This window comes from Capricornis sumatraensis, chromosome 14, assembly GCF_032405125.1.
Source record: "Capricornis sumatraensis isolate serow.1 chromosome 14, serow.2, whole genome shotgun sequence".
In the NCBI taxonomy this organism is placed as follows: Eukaryota; Metazoa; Chordata; class Mammalia; order Artiodactyla; family Bovidae; genus Capricornis; species Capricornis sumatraensis.
Window position 1 is genome coordinate 26,895,334 of NC_091082.1, and position 25,203 is coordinate 26,920,536.

At 38.7% G+C, this 25,203-nt stretch overlaps 1 protein-coding gene across 1 annotated transcript in view; it reads right to left on the minus strand.

Annotated features, from left to right (window-relative positions):
• Window positions 1-25,203, minus strand: part of USH2A (usherin) — a 930,103-nt gene that overhangs the window by 460,990 nt on the left and 443,910 nt on the right. The window contains exons 30-31 of the mRNA XM_068986285.1: window positions 24,465-24,578; window positions 22,206-22,367 (exon numbers count right to left, since the gene is read on the minus strand). Of these exons, the coding sequence (XP_068842386.1) occupies window positions 22,206-22,367; window positions 24,465-24,578 (276 nt within the window). The remainder of the gene's footprint in view (window positions 1-22,205; window positions 22,368-24,464; window positions 24,579-25,203) is intronic.

Here is a 25,203-nt window from a genome sequence, read left to right on the forward strand (position 1 = left end):
CAGAATTTTGAGCATTACTTTGCTAGTGTGTGAAATGAGTGAAAATGTGCAGTAGTTTGAGCATTCTTTGCCATTGCCTTTCTTTGGGATTGGAATGAAAACTGACATTTTCCAGTCCTGCAGCCACTGCTAAGTTTTCCAAATTTGTTGGCATATTGACTGCAGCACTTTCACAGCATCATCTTTCAGGATTTGAAATAGCTCAACTGGAAACCCATCACCTCCACTAACTTTGTTCATAGTGATGCTTCCTTAGGCTCACTTGACTTTGCATTTCAGAATGTCTGGCTCTAGGTGAGTGATCACACCAACATGGTTATCTGGGCCATAAAGATCTTTTTTGTTTAGTTCTTATGTGTATTCTTGCCACTTCTTCTTAATATCTTCTGCCTCTGCTAGGTCCATACCATTTCCGTCCTTTATTGTGCCTATCTTTGAAATGTTCCCTTGCTATCTCTAATTTTCTTGAAAACATCTCTAATCTTTCCCATTCTATTCTTTTCCTCTATTTCTCTGCATTGATCACTGAGGAATGCTTTCTTATCTCTCCTTGCTATTCTTTGGAACTCTGCATTCAAATGGGTATATCTTTCCTTTCCTCCTTTGCCTTTAGCTTTTTTTTTTTTTTTTTTCTTCAGCTATTTGTAAGGCCTCCTCAGACAACCATTTTGCCTTTTGGCATTTATTTTTCTTTTTGCATTTTCTTTTTACTGTTATATAGCCACCAGGTTTAAACTAGCTAACTGAAACCAAAGTTTAGACAATGCATGACTGAGAACTTAAAGGTCCTGTGAAGTTGACAACTCTGTCTTCAGAATTCTTTTAGTGCCAGGAAAAGATAGATTCTATTTTAAAGTGTATATGTTGAATATATACAAATGAATTGAGATATGGCATTTAAGATGTTTAGCTACAAAACTGGTATCACAGGTGTAGTGCATTCCTAAGTATATCACGATGGCTCTGAGATGTTCTATGCAGATAACCAAAGTCAAGACTGAATGGCCCTCCTTCAGTACATAAAGGTAGAAAAAATTCTAAATATTCATGCCTTAATTTGGAAAAATTTCCATACACTGATAGATTTGAGGGTCTCAGAAATGGAAGGAAATAAATTTAAACATAGAGATTCAATTTTAAGAAAATAAAACTTCAGGGAAATTCACAAAAGAACACTGGTACACAGTAAAGCTGAATGATTTTCAAGGAGACATATTACTAACTGCATTCACACAATAATTACATATAGGAGTAAAATTGAGGCTTTCTGGCAGTAAGATTCCAATATTTGTAAATATAACAAATTTTAGAGCCAAGACTCCACACTCGGGGTGATGCTTCAGCTCAGATGACTTCCTCTGTGGCTGCAATTTTTTTTTTTTCCTTCTATTTCTCTAGTACCCATGTCTTGTTTTTGGTTCCTAAGTTGGACATAGCATCTAAGATGGGCAAATCAGTATTCTTTCTCAGTATGTTTCAGCCTGGTTGAGGGATTTTTCCAGGCAGTAGGGTATGAGCTCACAGTTACTGCTATGTTCTCCAGTCCATAGGGAAAGATCACACTTACAACAGGGAATGAATCCCTTGTAGCTCAGATGGTAAAGCCTGCAACGCAGCAGACCAGGTTTGGAAAGATTCCCCAGAGGAGACCATGGCAATCCATTCAAGTATTCTTGCCTGGAGAATTCCATGGACAGCGGAGGCTGGCGGGCTACAGTCCATGGGGTCACAAAGAGTCAGACACAACTGAGCAACTAACACACACATGAATCCAGAAAAAAAAAAAGAAAGAAAGAAATAGTTGGATTTCTATCACTTGCAATGGAAAATCTCAGGGCTCAAGTACATATATTTACTTTGTAAAACTAAGAATGAATGACAATCACTGCTTTTGAAGCAGTCAAACATTAGCCATGGATAAAATCAAATATATTATAAAAGGCATTTCTTTCCAATTTAAGATAGCTATCAAGCACTTAGAAGAATGAACAAAAGCATTTTCTTTCCAATTTCATATCTGAGTCATTCTTTCACTAAGAGAAGTAACCTATGCTTTCCTGGGCATTAATTTTTTGTATCTATGTTACAAAGATACTATTCTGAAAGTAATTTATAAAAATATTCAGAGAATTTTATTCTTTAGGGAACTGAAACATTCACATGGACAGTAAAAAATACTGACAAAAGTAAGATATAAAAAGAGAGTACTTTGAATTTAATTTCTGCCTTTTTATTCTTATTATATATTCAATACAACAAAATTCCCCTAATATCTCTGATGTCTATGTACTGAGTACTTCTTTATAGCATTTACAGCTTTGGAGTTTTTAATCCCTCTCTGTCTTTATTTTTAGAGAAAGAGCACTCTAATAATCTGAGACTATAGAGTCTGTTAATAGTGGTATTCTCCCATAGTTTGTCGAATTTTCTAAATCGGATAGAATGACAAAGACTCTAAAGCTCCAGATGTGGTTTTACAATGATGTCACTAGGCTTTATTCCATAATCAAGGCCCCTAAAAATATAGTTTTAGCCTTTGTATCAGCAACAAGGTTAATGGAATATGCACCAAGGGTAAATACTTTAGCAGATTGTGTCATCAGGAAATATTTAAACACCATTTAAAAGGATTTAAAATAAGTAGATTTTATTTTACACTGACTAATGCACAGAAATATAATACAATAGAGCTGTTAACAAATAAACCTAATGCTTTTCTCTCCTCTTCTCCTCGTCCTTGTGCCATCTGTATTGCTAAGTCCAATTAGCTTTTTGCATTTGGAGTTCTAAGTTACTATTCCTTTCGCCCAGTGGAGACAACGCTTGTGTAGGTTTAGTTGTGACTATTTCAGAGTAAAGTCATATTTCAATCATTTAAAGACATATAAGCTCATGCTGTATCATCGCTTAAATGGTTCTCCATTGCTTCACAACAGAGATAAATGTCTCAGCATTCCTATAGCACCTTTGACGATCTGACTCCCACTTTGCCTCTATTCTTGATCACTTCCTTAGGGTGCTTAGTCACATCAAACTGTGTGTTACTTAATTTTCATGAGATGCACATTCATATCTCTGTGCTGTTGACTATTCCACTGTGGTCCTTAGGTCTGACTGTCCTTCAGCTCTGAAATGCTACTCTAAAGCCTATAAAAATTCACCTCCTCTGTGGTATTTTATCTTCCTGATGAATTACCTCTTCCTTTGTTCTCTCCCATTACAGAAAATACCACAGAGTGAACAGCTTTATGTTTAGTTGTGTATCTTTCCCTCTGAGAAACTGAACCAAGAACGCTCTGAGAAAAAAGCGAAAATATCTTAATTGCATATATAACATCCCACCTCCGATTTATAACTTGTACACAGTAGATGCTCAACTAATTATCTGATTTAAACTATGTAGTTCAGAGATGTGCCCCCAGGAGATGTTTGGCATTCAGTTCAGTTCAGTCACTCAGTAGTGTCCAACTCTTTGTGACCCCATGGACTGCAGCATGCCAGGCTTCCCTGTCCATCACCAACTCCTGGAGCTTGCTCAAGTTCTTGTCCATTGAGTCAGTGATGCCATCCAACCATCTCATCCTCTGTCATCTCTTTCTCCTCTTATGCTCAGTTTTTTCCAGCATCAGGATCTTTTCCATTGAGTCAGCTCTTCTTATCAGGTAGCCAAAGTATTGGAGCTTCAGCTTCAGCATCAGCCCTTCCAATGAATACTCAGGACTGATTTCCTTTAGGACTGATTGGTTTGATCTCCTTGAGGTCCAAGGACTCTCAAGAGTCTTCTCCAACACCACAGTTCAAAAGCATCAATTCTTCGACACTCAGCTTTCTTCACAGTCCAACTCTCACATCCATACATGACCACTGGAAAAACCATAGCCTTGACTAGATGGACCTTTCTTGGCAAAGTAATGTCTCTGCTTTTGAATATGCTATCTAGGTTGGTCATAACTTTCCTTCTAAGGAGTAAGCATCTTTTAATTTCCTGGCTGCAGTCACCATCTGCAGTGATTTTGGAGCCCAGAAAAATAAAGTCAGCCACTGTTTCCACTGTTTTCCCATCTATTTGCCATGAAATGATGGGACCGGATGCCATGATCTTCGTTTTCTGAATGTTGAGCTTTAAGCCAACTTTTTCACTCTCCTCTTTCACTTTCATCAAGAGGCTTTTTAGTTCCTCTTCACTTTCTGCCATGATTACCTTACCTTATATGGAAAAAAAAAAAAAGATCATCCTGGAATGTCCAATCTAATTATTATCGCTTTTAAAACGAGTTTTCTCTAACAGGTAGGAGAAGAAGTCAGAGGTTCAAAGGATGTAAGGATTTGATGTAATAGATGATCTGCTTACTGGCACAGATGGAGGCAGGAGAGTATGGCCTCTAGAAGTTAAAAGCAGCCCCAGACTAACAACCAGCAAGGAAAGAATGACAACAGCCTTACCATTGCAAGGAACTGAATTCTGCCAACAGCCTAAATGAGCCAGGAACCAAAGTCTTTACCAGAGCCTCCAGAAGAGAGGTTCAACTGCTCAAATCCTTGATTTTAGCCTTGTAAGGCCTTAATGAGGAACCCAGCTGGGTTGCCTAAAACAAAACTCATTTACTAGCTCATGGTTCTATAAGTATTGTAATAGGTAGTTTGGGTGTATTTAGCTGGGCATCAAAGAATTGATGCTTTTGAACTGTGGTGTTGGAGAAGACTCTTGAGAGTTTCTTGAACTGTAAGGAGATCAAACCAGTCTATCCTAAAGGAGATCAGTCCTGAACGAAAACTACCTGCTAGTGTTGGAGGGCTTCCAGTGGGGGTGCAGGATGGCACGATCTCATCACAGGGACAGAGGCACTGGCAGCAGCAGATCAGGAAGGTCCCCCTTGGCATAAACCCTCTTGAAGGTCACCATTAACCCTACCATAGAGCCCACAGAACCCAGGGCTGGGTGGCTGCAGGCCAAATAACTACCAGGGAAGGAGTGCAACCCTGATGGCTTCATCAGCAGATAACTGGATTAAAGCTTTCCTGAGCAAGGCCCTGTGCACCAGAGCAAAACTCAGTTTTTCTCAATGCCAGTCCCTCCCATCAGGAAGCTTACACAAGCCTCTTAGCCTCAGCCATCAGAGGGCAGAGAGAAGAAGCAAGAAGAAACACAGTCCCACAGCAGCTAAAACAAAATCATATTACAGAAAGTTAATTATGATGAAAAAGCAGAAAGTTACATCCCAGATGAAGGGACAAGATGAAACTCCAGAAAAAACAACTAAATGAAGTAGAAGACATGCAAGCTTCCAGATAAAGAGTTCAGAAAAATGATAGTGAAGATGATCCAGGGTCTCAGGAAAACAAAATAGAAAACATGTAAGAAATGTTTACCAAAGACCTTCAAAACTGAAGAACAAACAGACAGAGATGAATAATACACTAGAAGGAATCTAGATCAGGATAACTGAGGCAGAGAACAGGTAAATGACCTGGAGGATGGAATGGTAGAAATCACTGCCTCAGAACAGAATATAGAACAAAGAATGAAGAGAAATGAAGACAGCTCAAGAGACCTCTGGGGCAACATGAAATGGATCAACATTCTCATTATAGGGGTCCCAGAAGGAGAAGAGAGAGGGAAAGGACCTGAGAAAATATTTGAGGAGATAATTGCTGAAAACTTACCTAACATGGAAAAGGAAATAGTCAAGTCCAGGGAAACAGAGAGTCCCAGGCAGAATAAACTCAAGGAGGAACACACCAAAACACAGAGTAATCAAACTGATGAAAATTAAGGGCAAAGATAAATGACAAATAACATACAGGGTAACTCCCATCAGCTTATCAGCTGATATCTCAACAGAAACTACAAGTCAGATAATTATCTTCTATTTTTTGTCTGGCTATTGATTCTAAAAACTGATAAACATGTTTTACTATTTTGAAAAAAAGAAAGCAACCAAGCCTGTGGTACTTTGTTACAGTGGCAATAAGAAACTAATATGCCAGCTCAGTATCTTGTCTCTCTTTAATTCTTACAGAATTCTTAGTTCACTCAGGATGCTCAGCTTAATTCTTTTTTTTTTTTTTTTAATTTTTAGTTTTACTTTATTTTACTTTACAATACTATATTGGTTTTGCCATACATTGACATGAATCCACCACGGGTGTACATGAGTTCCCAAACATGAACCCCCCTCCCACCTCCCACCCCATATCATCTCTCTGGATCATCCCTGTGCACCAGCCCCAAGCATCCTGTTTCCTGCATTGAACATAGACTGGCGATTCGTTTCTTACATGATATTATACATGTTTCAATGCCATTCTCCCAAATCATCCCACCCTCTCCCTCTCCCTCAGAGTCCAAAAGTCCGCTCTACACATCTGTGTCTCTTTTGCTGTCTCGCATATATATGCGTTAGTATACTGGTGTTTTTCTTTCTGGTTTACTTCACTCTGTATAATCGGCTCCAGTTTCATCCATCTCATTAAAGCTGATTCAAATGTACTCTTTTTAATGGCTGAGTAATACTCCATTGTGTATATGTACCATAGCTTTCTTACCCATTCATCTGCTGATGGACACCTAGGTTGTTTCCATGTCCTGGCTATTATAAACAGTGCTGCAGTGAACACTGGGGTACATGTGTCTCTTTCAGTTCTGGATTCCTCAGTGTGTATGCCCAGCAGTGGGATTGCTGGGTCATAAGGCAGATCTATTTGCAATTTTTAAAGGAATCTCCACACTGTTCTCCATAGTGGCTGTACTAGTTTGCATTCCCACCAGCAGTGCAAGAGGGTTCCCTTTTCTCCACACCCTCTCCAGCATTTATTGCTTACAGACTTTTGGATCGCAGCCATTCTGACTGGTGTGAAGTGGTACCTCATTGTGGTCTTGATTTGCATTTCTCTAATAATGAGTGATGTTCAGCATCTTTTCATGTGTTTGTTAGCCATCCACATGTCTTCTTTGGAGAAATGTCTATTTAGTTCTTTGGCCCATTTTTTGATTGGGTCATTTATTTTTCTGGAATTGAGCTGCTAAAGAAACTAAAGACCTATATATAGAAAACTATGAAACACTGATGAAAGAAATCAAAGAGGACACTAATAGATGGAGAAATATACCATGTTCATGGATCAGAAGAATCAATACAGTGAAAATGAGTATATGTCCAAAGCAATCTACAGATTCAATGCAATCCCTATCAAGCTACCAGCGGTATTTTTCACAGAGCTAGAACAAACAATTTCAAGATTTGTATGGAAATACAAAAAACCTCGAATAGCCAAAGCAATCTTGAGAAAGAAGAATGGAACTGGAGGAATCAACTTGCCTGACTTCAGCCTCTACTACAAAGCCACAGTCATCAAGACAGTATGGTACTGGCACAAAGACAGAAATATAGATCAATGGAACAAAATAGAAAGCCCAGAGATAAATCCACACACATATGGACACCTTATCTTTGACAAAGGAGGCAAGAATATTCAATGGAGTAAAGACAATCTCTTTAACAAGTGGTGCTGGGAAAACTGGTAAACCACTTGTAAAAGAATGAAACTAGATCACTTTCTAACACCACATACAAAAATAAACTCAAAATGGATTAAAGATCTAAATGTAAGACCAGAAACTATAAAACTCCTAGAGGAGAACATAGGCAAAACACTCTCCGACATACATCACAGCAGGATCCTGTATGATCCACCTCCCAGAATTCTGGAAATAAAAGCAAAAATAAACAAATGGGATCTAATTAAAATTAAAAGCTTCTGCACAACAAAGGAAACTGTAAGCAAGGTGAAAAGACAGCCTTCGGAATGGGAGAAAATAATAGCAAATGAAGCAACTGACAAACAACTAATCTCAAAAATATACAAGCAACTTATGCAGCTCAATGCTCAGCTTAATTCTTCATTTACCAGGCTCCTTTCAACACAGGTGTGGCTAGGTGACTATGTTCTGGTCAATGAGATATAAGCAGAGGTTGTGCAGATTTCTGAGAAGCTTCCTTAAAAGATGATAGAGAATCAAGGTGCACACTTTTGCTCTTTCACCTTTCCTGCTTTCTGCCTGGACTACATCTGTGAAGACTGACATTCTAGCAGCCATCTTGGAAACATGAGGTACAACAGAAGCCTCCATCCCTGATCTGCTGAACCAACATCTCCAGATTTTTCATTACACTTTTTCATAGTGAAAAAAAAATTGGACGTTAGAAACGAAGACTAAAATCCAGGTCTTTATTTCTGGCTAAAGGGTGTGTAGCATTATTGTTAGTAACACTGATACTAATACTATTTATGTTCTCAGTAGTGTTTCTGAGATGAGAAGCTCAGGCAAAGGGATATTGTGTGAAATGTTTCAAGAAGAACCCTGAGATAAATCAACATCTGTGGTTGGAAGGAAAAGAAAAGGCTAACACACCAGAGCTTGAGCAGCAACAGAAATTGAGAGGGTGGGTGCTGCAGACACTGGAAGCAGAATGTTCTGTGATGGAAAAAATGATCAACAATCTGTCCAAGAATCATGAAATATATGGGCTTCATGTTCATCCTGGCTGTACAAGAATTTTGATAGCCTGGTGAGAATCATTTCAACTGAGTTGTGAAGTCATTATGGACCCAATGGATGGCGAGTAGGTGTAATTTTGTGCCCTCTAAAGACATGCTCAAGTCATAGAAATCATACCTGTGAATGTGACCATGTTTGGAAACAGAGCTTTGGCCAACATAATCAAATTAATAGAAAGTTATATTGGGTTAACGTGGGCTCTAAATCCAACATGACTGCTGTCCTTATAGGATGAGAGAAATCTGGACACAAGGAGGATACCAAGGGATGAGAGTGGTGGAGACTGGAGTGATGTAACATCAAGCCACAGAATGCCACCAATTAGCCACAGAATACCACAAAATTAGCCACAGAATGCCAGAGATTGTAGTGACCACTGAAAGCTGGCATAGGCAAGGAAGAAGTCTCAAAGGGAGCAGAGCCCTACTGACACCTTGATTTAGGGCTCCAGACCACAAGATAACACGTTTCTGAAGTTTTAGGCATCCAATTTGTGGTATTTTGTGATGGCAGCTCTAGGAAATATATATCGAGATTAGGGAGGCAGAGTGAGCCAGTGGAGGTAGGAACTGTGAGGATGAAGTTGAGAAAGGCAAGGCTGATATCATAAGTGGAAGATGAAACTCAAAGACATGTTTTGCCCATGTTTGTCTTTTTTTTCCTCTCCACATGTAAGAGACCTGAGGCCTATCATATACTCACAGAAGAAGCTAGGACAGGAGGAGAGAGAAAGACACAGGAAATGTCAGGCTACCGGACAGAGGACCTCAGCAAGGTAGGAGAAGGAGGTCTAGAGAGGGATTACCCTTTTGCAGGGGCATGAACACTCTTTCTTTGTTTTCTAAGAGAAGAAGGAAAACATTGGTTCTGACATAGGAAAGGTTCTATGACAGCAAACTGAGGAATCCCATCCAAGAGCTTCAATCTGAGGTGATTTTTTTGATGATGGCATTATGTTCTGACCAGTATGAGGTGATAACTTATTGTTGTTTTCATTTCCATTTCTCTAATAATTAGCAATATTGAGTATCTTTTCATGTGTTTTTTGATCATCTTTATATCTTCTTTGGAGAAATGTATATTTAGGTCTGCTAAACATGGGACCTCAGAGACCAATTCATGTCTACCTAAAATGGCTGAAGAAGAAATGGCTAGCTTTAGGAGCCTGGTGGGCTGCAGTCCATGGGGTCTCGAAGAGTCGGACACAACTGAGCGACTTCACTTTCATTATTCACTTTCATACATTGGAGAAGGAAAAGGCAACCCACTCCAGTGTTCTTGCCTGGAGAATCCCAGGGACAGGGGAGCCTGGTGGGCTGCTGTATATGGGGTCGCACAGAGTCGGACACGACTGAAGCAACTTAGCAGCAGGGAAGAGTCAGCTTTCATTTAATTTAAGAAGATGTAATAGAGTATGAAGCCACTATAAAGAGTATGAAGCCTTCTCTAACCATTTCCCACTGAAATATAAGCTCCATGAAGACAGGGCCTTTGCATCTTTTGTTATCCATTGGATCCTCAATGCTTAGAAAATTATCAAGAGTCTACATCATAATATTCATAATGATATTCATTAAGAACCTTTAAGAATCTTCATTGAATGAATGAACCATTCCAGATAAAAGTGATTATCTTCTTTCTAAATAAGTTTCATTGCTTCATGGGATATATCAATTTTTATATTGATGTTTAACAGGTGCCTTATATTTTCTAATATGTTTGAGGTATTTGAGAGTTTTATAACAGTGTTAATCACAGTCATCAAATACATAGAATAGAATTTCAGGATGAATTGTATACTCTCAAAATTCAAAAATTGAAATCCTAGCCCCCAGTACCCGAGAATATGACCTTAAATGGAAATAGAATCATTGCAGTTGTAATTGTTAAGATGAAGGCGCCAGGGTGGGCCCTAACCTCATATGACTTGTGTTCTTATAAAAAGAGGAATTTTGTACACAGTCAGCACACAAGGAGAATGCTATGTGAAGATGAAGGCAGAGATTGGGGAGATGCTTCTACGAGTCACAGAACACTAAAGATTGCCAGAAAACCACCAGAAGCTAGGAAGAAGCATGGAACAAATTCTTCCTTATAAGCCATCAGAAGGGACCAACCCGAACAACATCTTGATCTGGGACTTCCATCCTCTAGAATTGAGACAATCAATTTCTGTTGTTTAATCCATCCAGCAATACTCTATTATGGCAGTCCTAGCAAACCTACACAAGTAGTTTAACCAAAAAATAACTCACTACATATTGGATAATTAAATGAAAAATTCTATGAAGCTACAGGAACAGCCTTCCTCATTAAAACTGTTTAGCACATTTAGCATATTAATTACTGCTGAATTATGCATCAGTGTTTGTTGTCATTTACTTTAAAATATTAATTTACTGATTTTCAGTGTTTCTTCAACTTTCAATTCATTTCAACTCAATCTAATAAGAGATTATCAGATGCCAATTGGGTTCTTATTCCTATGGTACCTACTATAGAAATTATGCAGAGAAGGCAATGGCACCCCACTCCAGTACTCTTGCCTGGAAAATCCATGGGCAGAGGAGCCTGGAAGGCTGCAGTCCATGGGGTCATGAAGAGTGACTTCACTTTCACTTTTTTGCTTTCATGCATTGGAGAAGGAAATGGCAACCCACTCCAGTGTTCTTGCCTGGAGAATCCCAGGGATGGGCGAGCCTGGTGGGCTGCCATCTGTGGGGTCGCACAGGGTTGGACATGACTAAAGCAACTTAGCAGCATAGAGATTATGAAAATAAGCAGTATGAGAACCGTACTCAATGTATCCATACTTTTCTTTGGAATCAAGGTCTGCTGCTGCTGCTGCTAAGTCGCTTCAGTCGTGCCCGACTCTGTGCGACCCCATAGAGAGCAGCCCACCAGGCTCCCCCGTCCCTGGGATTCTCCAGGCAAGAACACTGGAGTGGGTTGCCATTTCCTTCTCCAATGCATGAAAGTGAAAAGTGAAAGTGAAGTCGCTCAGTCGTGTCCAACTCTTAGTGACCCCATGGACTGCAGCCCACCAGGCTCCTCTGTCCATGGGATTTTCCAGGCAAGAGTACTAGAGTGGGATGCCACTGCCTTCTCCAGGAATCAAGGTCTATCGCCTTTAAAATAAGTTAATATTGCTGGAAAGAATGCATTCAAGTGACAAATTTATAGGAAAATGATATGAAAGAAACTGAATCAAAAGAAGATGTGGGAATTGAGGGAGGTCATCAAATATGTGTGACACTTTGATGGGGGTAGATGGTGCTAGAGGTATGGAGAATGCCAGACTTGATACTGGTTAAAAGGAAATGAGTAAGCTGATCAATCTAATTAGATATCAAAATAAATACTAGAGAGAACTAAAAGATAAGTGTTGATAGGTGAAGGCAGTCAGAGTCCTGAAATATCCATCTTTTGACCAATTTTATTATATATATATTAAAATGGGAAAAAATACTACAAAAATTCAGCTCTATAATAACCAAACTTAGTTAACTTAAAAGATAAAACAACTCATTCAGAGACAAGGAAATGAAACACTAGAATCCCATTCCTGGGAGATAAACACTGTTAAGACTTTAGTGTATATTCCTGCTGCTGCTGCTAAGTCGCTTCAGTCGTGGCCGACTCTGTGCGACCCCATAGACGGCAGCCCACCAGGCTCCCCCGTCCCTGGGATTCTCCAGGCAAGAACACTGGAGTGGGTCGCCATTTCCTTCTCCAATGCATGAAAGTAAAGAGTGAAAGTGAAGTCGCTCAGTTGTGTCCAACTCTTAGCCACCCCATGGACTGCAGCCTACCAGGCTCCTCCATCCATGGGATTCTCCAGGCAAGAGTACTGGAGTGGAATGCCATTGCCTTCTCCTAGACAGACATATTCATATATGTATGTATACAAATCCATGTATACATAGACACATGTATATGCTCATATATTTTTCTAAAATACTCACATAATACAAGCCATTAAATGTTTAACACCTTTCCACATTGTTAAATATTATATTTTATTAATTTTTAGAACATAATTGATTAACAATGATGTGGTAGTTATACCAACTGGTATACTTGAAGTGATATAGTTATATACATACAAGTATTCATACTTTTTCAAATTATTTTCCCTTTTAGGTTATTGAATATTGACCTGAGTTCCCTTTGCTATTCAGCAGCTCCTGGCTGGTAAATACCATAGTGAAATGTTCTTCTATAGCACTGTAAAGTGTATGGCCACACAAGATTCCATTAGTGGATATGTAGAAGTTTTTTGCTGGTGTATTCAGGCCAGTGATTTCATTTGCTAAGTTCTAATTAAAAGATGCTTACTCCTTGGAAGGAAAGTTATGACCAACTTAGATAGCATATTCAAAAGCAGAGACATTACTTTGCCAACAAAGGTCTGTCTAGTCAAGGCTATGGTTTTTCCAGCGGCCATGTATGGATGTGAGAGTTGGACTATGAAGAAACCTGAGGGCCGAAGAACTGATGCTTTTGAACTGTGGTGTTGGAGAAGACTCTTGAGAGACCCCTGGACTGCAAGGAGATCCAACCAGTCCATTCTGAAGGAGATCAGCCCTGGGATTTCTTTGGAGGGAATGATGCTAAAGCTGAAACTCCAGTACTTTGGCCACCTCATGTGAAAAGTTGACTCATTGGAAAAGACTCTGATGCTTGGAGGGATTGAGGGGCAGGAGGAGAAGGGGACGACAGAGGATGAGATGGCGGGATGGCATCACTGACTTGATGGACATGAGTCTGAGTGAACTCCGGGAGCTGGTGATGGACAGGGTGGCCTGGTGTGCTGCAATTCATGGGGTCGCAAACAGTCAGACACGACTGAGCCACTGAACTGAACTGAACTGACCCTTTGTTACTAAGTGAAGAGGACTTTTAAAGTAAAGCATCCGTTGCAAACTATTACATTTAGAATGGATAAACAACCAGGTCCAATATATAGCACCGGGAACTATATTAAATATTCTGTGATAAACCGTAATGGAAAAGAATATTTTAAAAGAGTGTGTATATATGTGTAAACGAGTCACTGTGCTATACAGCAGAGATTGGCACTACATTGAAATCAACTGTACCTCAATAAAAAAATTAAAAGTAGAGCATCCTTTGTTAACCCAAGGATCTGGGATGTTGCTAAACCTTAAGCAGCCCTTCTGGAGTCTTTGATCACTTAGTAACTTGGCCTCTGAAAGCTTTTACTTCTTTTCATTATCTGTTTTTTTTTTCCTTTGTATCCTCAAGGCTTCTTAGACTTTACAATTTAATGCTATGTGTCTGTGACATCAAAAGGGCATAAAAGTATGACTTAGTTTGTAATAGGGAGGCAACATCACTCATAGATGAGATCACTGCATTACCTGGAAACCCTCCCAGGCTCTGCCTTATTGATACTCTGCCTTATGGGTTAGAACACAAGCTTGTTAACAGTATTCCCTTCAGTAACATTACTTTATGTGAGAGCAGTGATTTAGAATCACTGCACTGTGGTATTCAAAAATTCAAAATGAAAGAAAATATCAAGGTTAAAGCAAAGTTTTATTTTGCTATGAAAATATGTTTCATAAAGCACCAGTATGAATGAATATAATTTAGCTCAAATTTGTAGAGTGTTGATAAGTTTCCTTATAATGCTTGGTTAGAAGTACCTAACCTTTAAATGCTTTTTATTGTGCCATAAGCAGTCCAGCTTCCTTTACCATAAATGTCTCATTGTAAGACTTAAGTGTTTGGAAGGTTCAAGCTGAACATTTCTATTTTGCTGTTTATACATGGTTCTTTTTGACCTTGGCAAATAAGGCCAAAAAAAAAAAAAGAAAAAAAGCTTTAGCACTTTCAGTGGTTAAAGATATAAATGCTTACTGTCTATCTGACTTTATTAGTATTGTATCTGCTTTTCCTCTTTCCTTCTCTCTCTCTTTGCCTCTGCCTCTCTCTTTCAGTCTCTATCGCTCTTACACACACACACACACACACACACACACACACACACATACACACTCCTTACATCACTCTTATCCTTGTGTTACTGTCTCAGTGATGGAAGCTCAGATCTTAATGGAGATGCAGAGTGCTAGAAATCAGCCACTCTTATTCAATCATAAGACTACTATAGATTTCTGAGACATTACACTTGAAAATATTCATGTTTTAAGGTTTGATGTCAGATTTAATTATTTTAGGGAGTGCCTTTGGACCATTCTCTCTGTGAAATTTTAGTATTTAAAAGCCCTGATGGTTTAGGCTAAGTTAAGAGAAGAATTGAATTGAGGGATCCTTCTTCTTTCTTCACTGATCAGCACAGCTCACAAAAACCTCCTTGCCGTGCTTATATTATACTTCTCCCAATGACCACCATCTTGCTATCCTTGTTTCCAAAATCTTTGCAAGTTTCTGTGAACCATCTCACAAACTTCTTAAAGACTGCCACTTTCTGGTACGGTGCTCATTTAAAATGAGGATGATCTGGTTGGCTACAGTTTGGATGGTCATCATCAATCAGGATGCTATCTAGCCTGAACTTTTGAAACAAACCAAGTATGTTGTGAACAGGCTCACAAAAGGTGTTTTTCTCCTTTATGAACATGTGGTATACACATATGTTAAGTGGTTTCACAATAGCTCTGCTGGTTATATCAAGATAGGTCCTTCAATCTTTCAATAATGTTTTTAATCACAAGCTTTAAACCACAATTGTTTTTACCTTGAAATTCTTAAAAATCTGTTATGAGACAGAAATAAGAGATTAATGGAGATCTTGCAAAAAAAAGATAAATGGCACCACCAGAATACCACAAAACTGGGGGAAAAATTAATTGAACCTATACTTTTGATAAATATTTATTTTTTGCAGAAGAAAAATGCATACTAGTTTAAGCTGTCATTATACTAACCTACATCCTATTTTTCATATTATTAGTAATACATAATGTGGTAGTTTATATTCAAAAATAAAACCAGAATGTATATACCTCATGTATTTATCCAGAAATACACCAAGGTTACTATGGTTACGAAAAATCCATTACCTTTGAATACAGAATGAAAAAGTTTGACTTAAAGTGTGTGCTATTTATTATAGCAAACATCAACAGCCTTCAGGAGGTTCTCTAACTGGATTCATTTTTCAGTGTCATAACTGACCCACCATTCTACTAGCTTATGGCCTATGCAAGGCAAAAAATTTGAACTGTATGCATTTTTAAATATATTTTGTACTAACTCAAGGTGCAGTGCTGCCTTTGACTTTTAATGCTTCATATTTAAGAGAAAGAAGAAAAGCATTCCAGCCACCTAGATGCTAAGTGGCGTCTGAATTGAAATGAATTTACTTTGACTTGTATCCACCATGGTGGCAAGATTCTTTTTTTTTTTAACACATAGCAGAAGAATGTTAGTTCTATGTGGAAACTTAAAGGGAAGCTACAAATAAATGGAGTAAGAGTGAGAAAAAAAGTTGACACCTTGAATATTTAGGAGCGGATATTAAGCCAAGTTATTGAAAAAGTTTTTTATGGTATAGAAGGCAAGGAATTGTAAATAATGCAGATGCTTATAACCAGAAAAAATGGTATGAAATAGCTCTTAAACAAGTTTCAAAACAAATCCTCATCCCTACTAAATTTTTGCTCATCAAGACTATGAGTAATCAAATCAAAGTAAAATATAAGTCACTAATCATCATACAAAAAGTATGCAGTAAATAAGGAGTTAAACATGCAAATAAAATAGTATTTTCAACCTGTAAAACTGTCAAAGACATAAGGACATAACATTCACTTCTGATGAACTTTTCTGGAAAACAATGAAAAACGCATATCAAATATTCTGAAAAAGTTTGCTACCTTTGACTTAGCTATTTCCCTTTTAGAGATCTAGCGAACAGAGATTTATGTATGATAATATTTATCACAAAACATTTAAAACAGAGATAAATCAGGAACTTTTGAATTTTTAAGTGGCTAAATGCGTGAGTGTATATCCATAAAATAGAATACAGCAAAATATTTCTAGAAAAACCCTTCATGCTATGGGATGTATTCATAATAAGGGAACATGCAAGGGTTCCAAATTTTACATTATATTTCAATTTTGTTAAAAAGAATAAAGTGCTAGAAGGAATTATATCAAATATTAGAGTGTCTATCTGTAAGATGGGATATCTGCATGTTTTAAATTATCTTTAGTAAACATGTGTCATTTTTATAACTAAAAACTGCTGTCAATTATTTCTCCAACCTAGATGAATGCATCTTCCATTTCTCAGTCTCTCTATGAATTGACATTTCAGCACTGGAGAGATTCATTTTAGTGATCCTACAGTCTCGCTATTACTGACAGCACCAGCCTACATGGGATAGGATAGAAGTTCCATCTGCAAACTACTTAGCATGGAAAGAACATTATGCCACAACAATCCAGACAGCAAGACAGGCCATGAGCACCAACTGCATCATAATACATTACATGATGGAACATGGCAGGATTTAAAGATGTGTAGAAGCTAAATCGAGACCCAATGACAAGAGCAGTATCCTCCATCAGCTTGTTCCAGTGCTGTGCTTAGTCACTCAGTTATGTCCAACTCTTTGTGACCCCATAGACTGTAGCCCACCAGGCTCCTCTATCCATGGGGATTCTCCAGGCAAGAGTACTGGAGTGGGTTGCCATGCCCTCCTTCAGAGGATCTTCCCAACCCAGGGATTGAACCCAGGTCTCCCACATTGTAGGCTGATTCTTTACCAACTGAGCCATCAGGGAATTTGCAGCTTGATACTTGCTCACTTCAAACAGCCAGATTCCCTCTCCCATTCTGTCTTTTCTGTGATTTTGAGTGGGCAGGTGGACTTTGGAAAATAAATAACAAAAATTTAGTGTATACTGCAAATATAAAATTTTAGAGTTGAAAGAGATTTAAAGGGCCATTATATTCATCTTGCATGCAAGTTGTAGAATCTCAAGAAAAGTGAGCACTCAGCCTTTGCTAATAGAGAAAACACTCACTTCAGGATGCTGTTATGAACTTAAAATTATGTTTTCCAAGATTTGCATATTAAAACCTTAACCCTCAATGTGACTATATTTGGAGGTAGGGCTTTTGAAGAATTGATGAAGGTTCAATGGGGTTATAATGATAGGTCCCTAATCCAATGGTTCTGATGCTCCTACAGCAAAAGGAAGAGGCAGCAGGGGTGCACACAGAAGACCACGTGAAGCACAGGGAGAAGCTGGCTGTCTGCAAGTTAAGGAGACAGGCCCCAAGAGAAACCGAACCTGCCAACACCTTAATCTTGAACCTCTAGCCTCCAAAACGGTGAGAAATAAATTTCTGTTGTTCAAGTCTTCCAGTCTATGGTATTTGATTATGGAAGCCTTAGAAGATCAACACACGTGCTCAGGGTTTTTAAACCAGCTGCCAGCTCCCTTTCTGAGTTGTGATAAATAATAAAATGTGTCCAATAAGTAGAATGTATAGAAGTGAGAAAAATGGACTTTGACTCCAGATAGACTCAGATTTGAATCAGTTCTTCCAGTTGCTGACTAGGATTTCTTGACATCTCTGGGCCTCAGTTATAACACTTGAATCATCATGTACAACTTTAACCTATGATATCGTTTTGATTTAATGCCTCTCCTTAGTGATTAACATTGCATTCCCACTGTGCTTTGTATCTTCTGACAGTTGGAGATAAAAGCAAGTAATATAGGTGTTTGTAAGATGCCTGGAGGAATTAGGAAAAAAATGCTGAGTCTTATCAGATAAAAGCCTTCATCAAAAAAATCTACAAACAATAAAGAGGGTGTGGAGAAAAGGAAACCCTCCTACATTATTGGTAAGAATGCAAACTGGTGCAGCCACTAAGGAGAGCAACATGCTCTTGCTGCTGCTAAGTCACTTCAGTTGTGTCCGACTCTGTGTGACCCCATAGACGGCGGCCCACCAGACTCCCCCGTCCCTGGGATTCTCCAGGCAAGAATGCTGGAGTGGGTTGCCATTTCCTTCTCCAATGCATGAAAGTGAAAAGCGAAAGGGAAGTTGCTCAGTTGTGTCCAACTCTTCGCAACCCCATGGACTGCAGCCCACCAGGCTCCTCCATCCATGGGATTTTCCAGGCAAGAGTACTGGAGTGGGGTGCCATCGCCTTCTCCGAGGAGAGCAATATAGAGGTTCCTTAAAAAACTAAGTATAGAACTACCAAATGACCCAGAAATTCCACTCCTGGCATATACCTGGAGAAAATCATAACTCAAAAAAGATACAAGCACCTCAATGTTCATCGGAGCACTATTTACAATATCCCAAACATGGAAGCAACCTAAATGTCTGTCGACAGAGGAGTGGATAAAGAAAATGTGGTACATATATCACTCAGCCATAAAGGAATGAATCTGTGCCATTTACAGACAAAAGGATGAACCTAGAGACTCACAGAGAGCGAAGTAAGTCAGAAAGAGAAAAACAAATATTGCATATTAATGCATATATATGAAATCAAGAAAAATGGTACAGATGAAACTATTTGCAAAGCAGAAATAAGCACACAGAAATAACAAACTATGGACACCAGGGGGTGGAAGGTGGGGTAGTGGGATGAATTCGGAGATTGGAATTGATATATACACAATATTGAAACTTTGTATAAGACAGAGAACTAATGAGGACCCACTGTATAATACAGAGAACTCTACTCAGTACTCTGCGGTAACCTAAATGGGAAGGAAATCCAAAATAGAGGGGATATATGTATACATATAACTGAATCATTTCACTGTACAACACTATAAAGCATCTATACTCCAATAAAAATTAAAAAAATTCTACCTAAAGGATGAAAACCATTGAAGAAGCCATTATCATTATAACTAGAAAAGATGGTTATGAACTCTGTAAAAATACCCCACTCTCTTATAGTTGAGGCATCTATTACACCATGCTAACATTTGCCACGAGCTTTCGATGCAGGTATATAGTTACGTGGGTCTGTTAAGGATTCAAGACAACATAATTTAGTATCATTTTTTAGGTGGTATGAGAAAGCAGTTTGAATGGCTCAGAGGTTAAAGCATCTGCCTGCAATGCGGGAGACCTGGGCTCTATACCTGAGTCGGGAAGATCCCCTAGAGAAGGAAACGGCAACCCACTCCAGTATTCTTGCCTGGAGAATCCCATGGATGGTGGGCTACAGTCCACGGGGTCGCAAAGAGTTGGACATGACTGAGCGACTTCACTTCACTCTCTTCCCCATCCTGTTCATTCTCTGGCTTTGTAATGCCACCTTATGTGGCGTTCTGTACATTTTGGAAATTTTCAAGGTCCACACTCTTGAGACCCGCCATCAGCCACACCACTTCCCTGTAGACAAGGTCAGCACTCACTTTGTACAGGGAAGGGGTCTTGGTTTCTTTTTCTTGGGTTTCTACATTTCCACCCATCTTTTCCCTATTGTTTTTTCTTTCCCACCCTATTCCTACTCTTCACCCCTTTGTGATCATCTTTCTTTGTTCCCAGAAGTCATTTGACTTCATTCATTCCCTTATTCTCTACCGTCTCTGAGATCAGTGGGCAAATGCAGTCATGAACAAGACAGACACAGCCCTGTCCTTATGATGCTCATGGTTTCATGGGGCAAAATGATAAGTAAACAGGCAGCCTAGTGCCAACCAAAAAGTGAGATGGGCATAAAGGCAGTCAGTGAGCACATAGGGTTACACCTGACTTATACATGGTGTTCCCCAAAGACTTCTTGTAGGAAGTGTCTACAGTGTGCCTGAAAGCTGTGCTGTCCCCATTACACATGATGATACAGCTGGTCCTAATAAGTACTTTGCATAATATTTATTAAGACATGGGTGAGGTTCATTCCAAGATGTGTTTTCATTTGTACTGAAATAAATTCTGTGGCCAATAACTTTTAGTTAAAATAATGCCTTCAGATATTCCTAGGGCAAGGGTAATCTATTTTTAGTTTACTTTTAGTATTTATTTTTTAGTTTTCTTGACTAAGTGTACTTTACTCAGAACATGCTAAGTATTTTATCTATAGTTTTATTTCTCTTCAAAATCCTGAAAGTTTCAGTTAGCTCCATTTAATAGTTTCAGAAACCAAGCTTTAATATTTACATAACTTGTTTTAAGATCATATTCTCTTCATCATAACTAAGATGCCTGAGATGGTGTCAAAGTCTAACTGTCATAGGCTGTGTGGTCTTGAGAAAGTTGCTTAACCTTTCTGTGCCTCAATTTTCTCATTTGTGAAATAGGAGTATTGATAATACCTAGCTTACAGAATAAGTATTACAGAATTCTATCCAAGTATGATGAATAAAATATAAAAGCAACAGTTCTCGTGCTTTGAGGCCTCTCAGACTAGAGGACACAAAGGTGTGAGCTCTGAAAACGCAACTGGGTGGATGAAAGACCCAGCCCTGTCCCAATACTCCTCTTTCCTATGTCTGTATGTGCTGCCGTAAAGTCGTGAGCACCAAGGTGGAGAACGGAGTACCGTGTCTGGCTGATTCTCTGTTACAGCCTTAGTGTGTGCACACTCAGTCACTTCAGTCATGTTTGACTCTTTGCGACCCTGTGGACTGTAGCCCACCAAGCTCATTGGTCCATGGGATTCTTCAGGCAAGAATACTGGAGTGAGTTGCCATGCCCTTCTCCATACAACCTTAGTACCTGGCACTAATGTGAAGGAGTGAATTCATTAAAAATTAATCATGTTTCTGACTCTAACTTGTTGTAACCTTTCATGAAGACTTTTAATATCTCTAACACCTCAGTTTTCCATCAACCCATATTTGATTAATAATGTCTCACCTAGTAGTCACATACAGTATCTAAAATATAATATATAAGGCTATAATTACTATACACACATAAACATGATTCAGACTCCAGCCAACATACATAATATAGACCTCTTGTGTTTCACAAGGTTTTGAGCAATTTCTTTTTCTCAAGTGTCCTGACACTTTATAATATAATATGGGCAGGTATACTATGTTTCTTCCCAAATGGTCTAAAATTCAGGCCACACTGAGTCACGCTTCTGAGTCTTAAGATTATTCCACATTCATGAGGGTTTTAAAGGGGTTAACATGTGTCAGTGGCATTTGTTTGAAATGACGTCACTACCTCAGTTGAACTGACATGACATCATCATTGCATTGTGAGTGTGGCTGCGGACCACGCTGGGTCCCAGCTTCAATCCTGTGATCAACAGGAGGCAGAGGAATCATATGCTGAGCTCTTTGTGTTGATACATTTCCAAAGCCCCCTCTGCACCCCTCTGAGTAAAGGTATGTTAGTAGAAGGATTCAGGTAAGAAACAGGGTCAAAAGTAGAGAAGGCACAGTAAGACAGCCTTGGGGGAAGGAAGTCAACACAAGCCCTTTTCTATTTTTCAAGCTTTGGCTTCACTGTCAGTGCAACATAACCACAAAGATCATGGAAGCTGAAAGATTTAATAGGAGACAAACCTAAATAACCCAACTTTTAAATCTGCATTCTCAGATAGCTATAAATTATAGTTTATAGTTATCTTACATTTATTAGTTTGGAAGTACATATACATTAATAGAGACTATAACTATTTACTAATACCTACAGAAGTCTTACCTGTGACTGTGTAGTTCTCTCCATTGCCTGAGTAGATTAGCATCCCATCCATATATAAAGAGTACTGAGTTATAATACCATTAGCTTTTTGGGGTGGATTCCAGGAGAGTAACAAAGAATGGGGAAGGGATTTGGCTACTGGTGGCTGAACCTGTTGTGGGGCTGTGGGAAAAATAAAAAGACTTATTCATTATAATTTTAGTTTACATTTCTAATATAAACTTTTCAGACCCAAACCAATAAACCATGGAATAAACGTGACATCCCGTGCATGGAAATGTCCCTGATTCGAGAGCATCTTATCAGTAATTGCTTTAGTACTAAATACTTGTCTTGAATTTATGAAAATTTGCATCAACCATAAATGGTGAGTATTTGTATTTTATATTAATTTACTTGACTGATGCTTGTGTTACTTCATCAATAGTATTATTAACCCATAATCTTTACTTGGGGCTATGCCTTTCAAAGCAAACTAAACAGAATCCCTGCCCTTGAGGAGCTTTTGATCTAATGTGAACAATGCTAAGTGGCCCATAATTGATATAAAAAACCTATTAGCAGCCATAAAAATAAAACACAGCATAAATTAAATTTATTATACATGAAAACTATATTGTGAGTTTTTTTTTTAATAAAGGGTGTCTGTCCATTCCCAATAAATTGGAATCTCAGAAACAAAACAAAAAAAAACTTTTAGAAAATGATCATAACCATAACCTATAGCTTGGTAAGTTGGTAATAAATTTAAGAAAAATCTAGAAATTGGGAAATAACAAGAAGGAAATGGTGAACTGGAGGAGTAGGAATCCCTCTGGGATTAAGTTGTGAAGTAGATTTGGAGGGTACAAGGAGAAGGAAATGGCAACCCACTCCAGTACTCTTGCCTAGAAATTCCCATGGACAGAGGAGCCTGGTGCAGGCCGCTGTCCATGGGGTCTCAAAGACACGACTGAGCGACTTCACTTTCTTTCTTTCTTTCTTTCTTTCTTTCAGGTAAAACCTGGTCAGTGAGTATAGTGGATGATGAGAAAACAGTGAGATATAGGATGATCTGTGCCATATTGGAGTTGGTAGAAAATTAGAAAAGGGGCTGATTATATGTGCCTCAGCAGAAACAAAGACATTAAGAAAAAGTGCTAGCATTGGTAGACCAGATGGAGTGCATGTTGAGAAAATATAGAACATGGGTCACCAATGCTATAGTCCAGGTGAGAGGGTTCTGGTGAGGTCAGGTGCAAGGCATGAAGAACAAAGGGTCACAAGAAGGGTTTTACAGACTTCTGTCTTCTGTCCTGGTTGTATCAGATGGACCACTGTCTTTCTTTACACATCTTCTCTGTGACTGGTTCTTAACTTTAAGGAATTAAAAGAGGTGGGATGGGGTAGGGGGGATGAGAAGGTGGGAAAGGGAATGGGTGGATACTGAAATAGAGAGAGACTGGGGACTCTTTTCCCCTAAAGATCAACCTTTTAAATCTCCTGAATAACTTTACAGCTAGACAGTCAGAGAAATGTGTAACCCGTCTTATCTTGGAGAGAGAAATACGAAGTAACAATGCTTTAAATGTTTTGAGAGCTGTTATTTCTTGAAGAGATGTGTTCTGATGCTTGAGCAAAGCTTTCACTTTGGAGTGCTAAAATATTTTCTCTTTCCCACTGCCTTCCTAATGTAAGCTTTCTGAAACATTAATTTATGCCAACAGTTTGCAAGCTCCACATACAACAAAAGTGAGACTTGAATCAGAAGGAGCCAGGCCATGATTAATAATGCCTCGATTGGCGTTTGGAGGTTCCATCACACTGAAATAATTGTTACCCGTGCTGGTGTTTAGCAGTTAAAAGAGACCATGGAAATCAACCGTTTGATTCTCAATTTCATACTGTGCCATACAATCAATTCTTTTTAGTCGGACTGTCTCTAGATTTACTTCTGAGCCATAGTAAAATGAGGAAGCTTTCATTAATCTTTCAGATGCTTCATATTAATGACAAGGCTCTTGCATGAACAATGTAACAGCAATTAAAAAGCCCATTAATCTGCATTACCGCTATTAAAGATGCATGTCATTAAAGGGTATGGAGTTTGATTCATTTTCGCACCCCCCCAAAAAATGGAGCAATTATGGCCTGGCAATGCACTTTGTCATCAAATTAGGTTGGGGTTTTCTAGCAAATGGCCTTGCAGTATTTAGCTCTTCTCCTATTTTATTATTCATGACTGAAATGTGGAAGTCAAGACCTTTGAAATTACTTTACCTTCTTGTGGAGTAGAGATGTTCAATGCATGCAAGCTCTCGGTACAGCCAGCCAAAGTGCAAGCAGCTAGGGTTACTGCATAGTTTTTGAAGGGTAGCAAGCCTGTCAATATGCCTGTAATAAAAGGGGACAAAGAGAGGTTTGCATATTTACCATAAGCCATGAAGAGTATTGTGTGTGTGTATACATGTGAGATAAAAAGGTAGAGACACAGAGGATAAAAAACAAAAACATATGCTTCTTAAATCCCTTTCCCTGCCCATGTGTTGATTGTAGAATGCAGCGACTGGTGAGAAAAAATTGTGAGACTGACTTCTTGTTAAGACAGTTTTAAATAGCATTTTCCCCATCGTGCCTCTCAGGACACGAATGCCCTGAGATGTTTCTCCTGAAAAACTGGGGAGTTCCACACACAGCTCATAGAGCAGAACTCAGTGTATCTGATAGTAAAGACAGCCACCATCCCATTCTGGATCCTAGTTCTCCTGGAGAAACAAAACTACTTCATTTTCTTTTACCTCACATTTTTCAACCGTGTTTAGCTAGAGATTCCATCTTAAGTGACATCTATTAACACATGTTAGGAGATGCTACTCCCAAGAGTGATTTCATTATTTTAACAGTAGGATACATGTATACAAACTATTTATTCATGTTGCAGCTAAAACGAATATGCAAATCAACACAGTTGAACAATTAGCCAATTAGATAATTATGCTTTTGTACTTCTCCTTGCAAA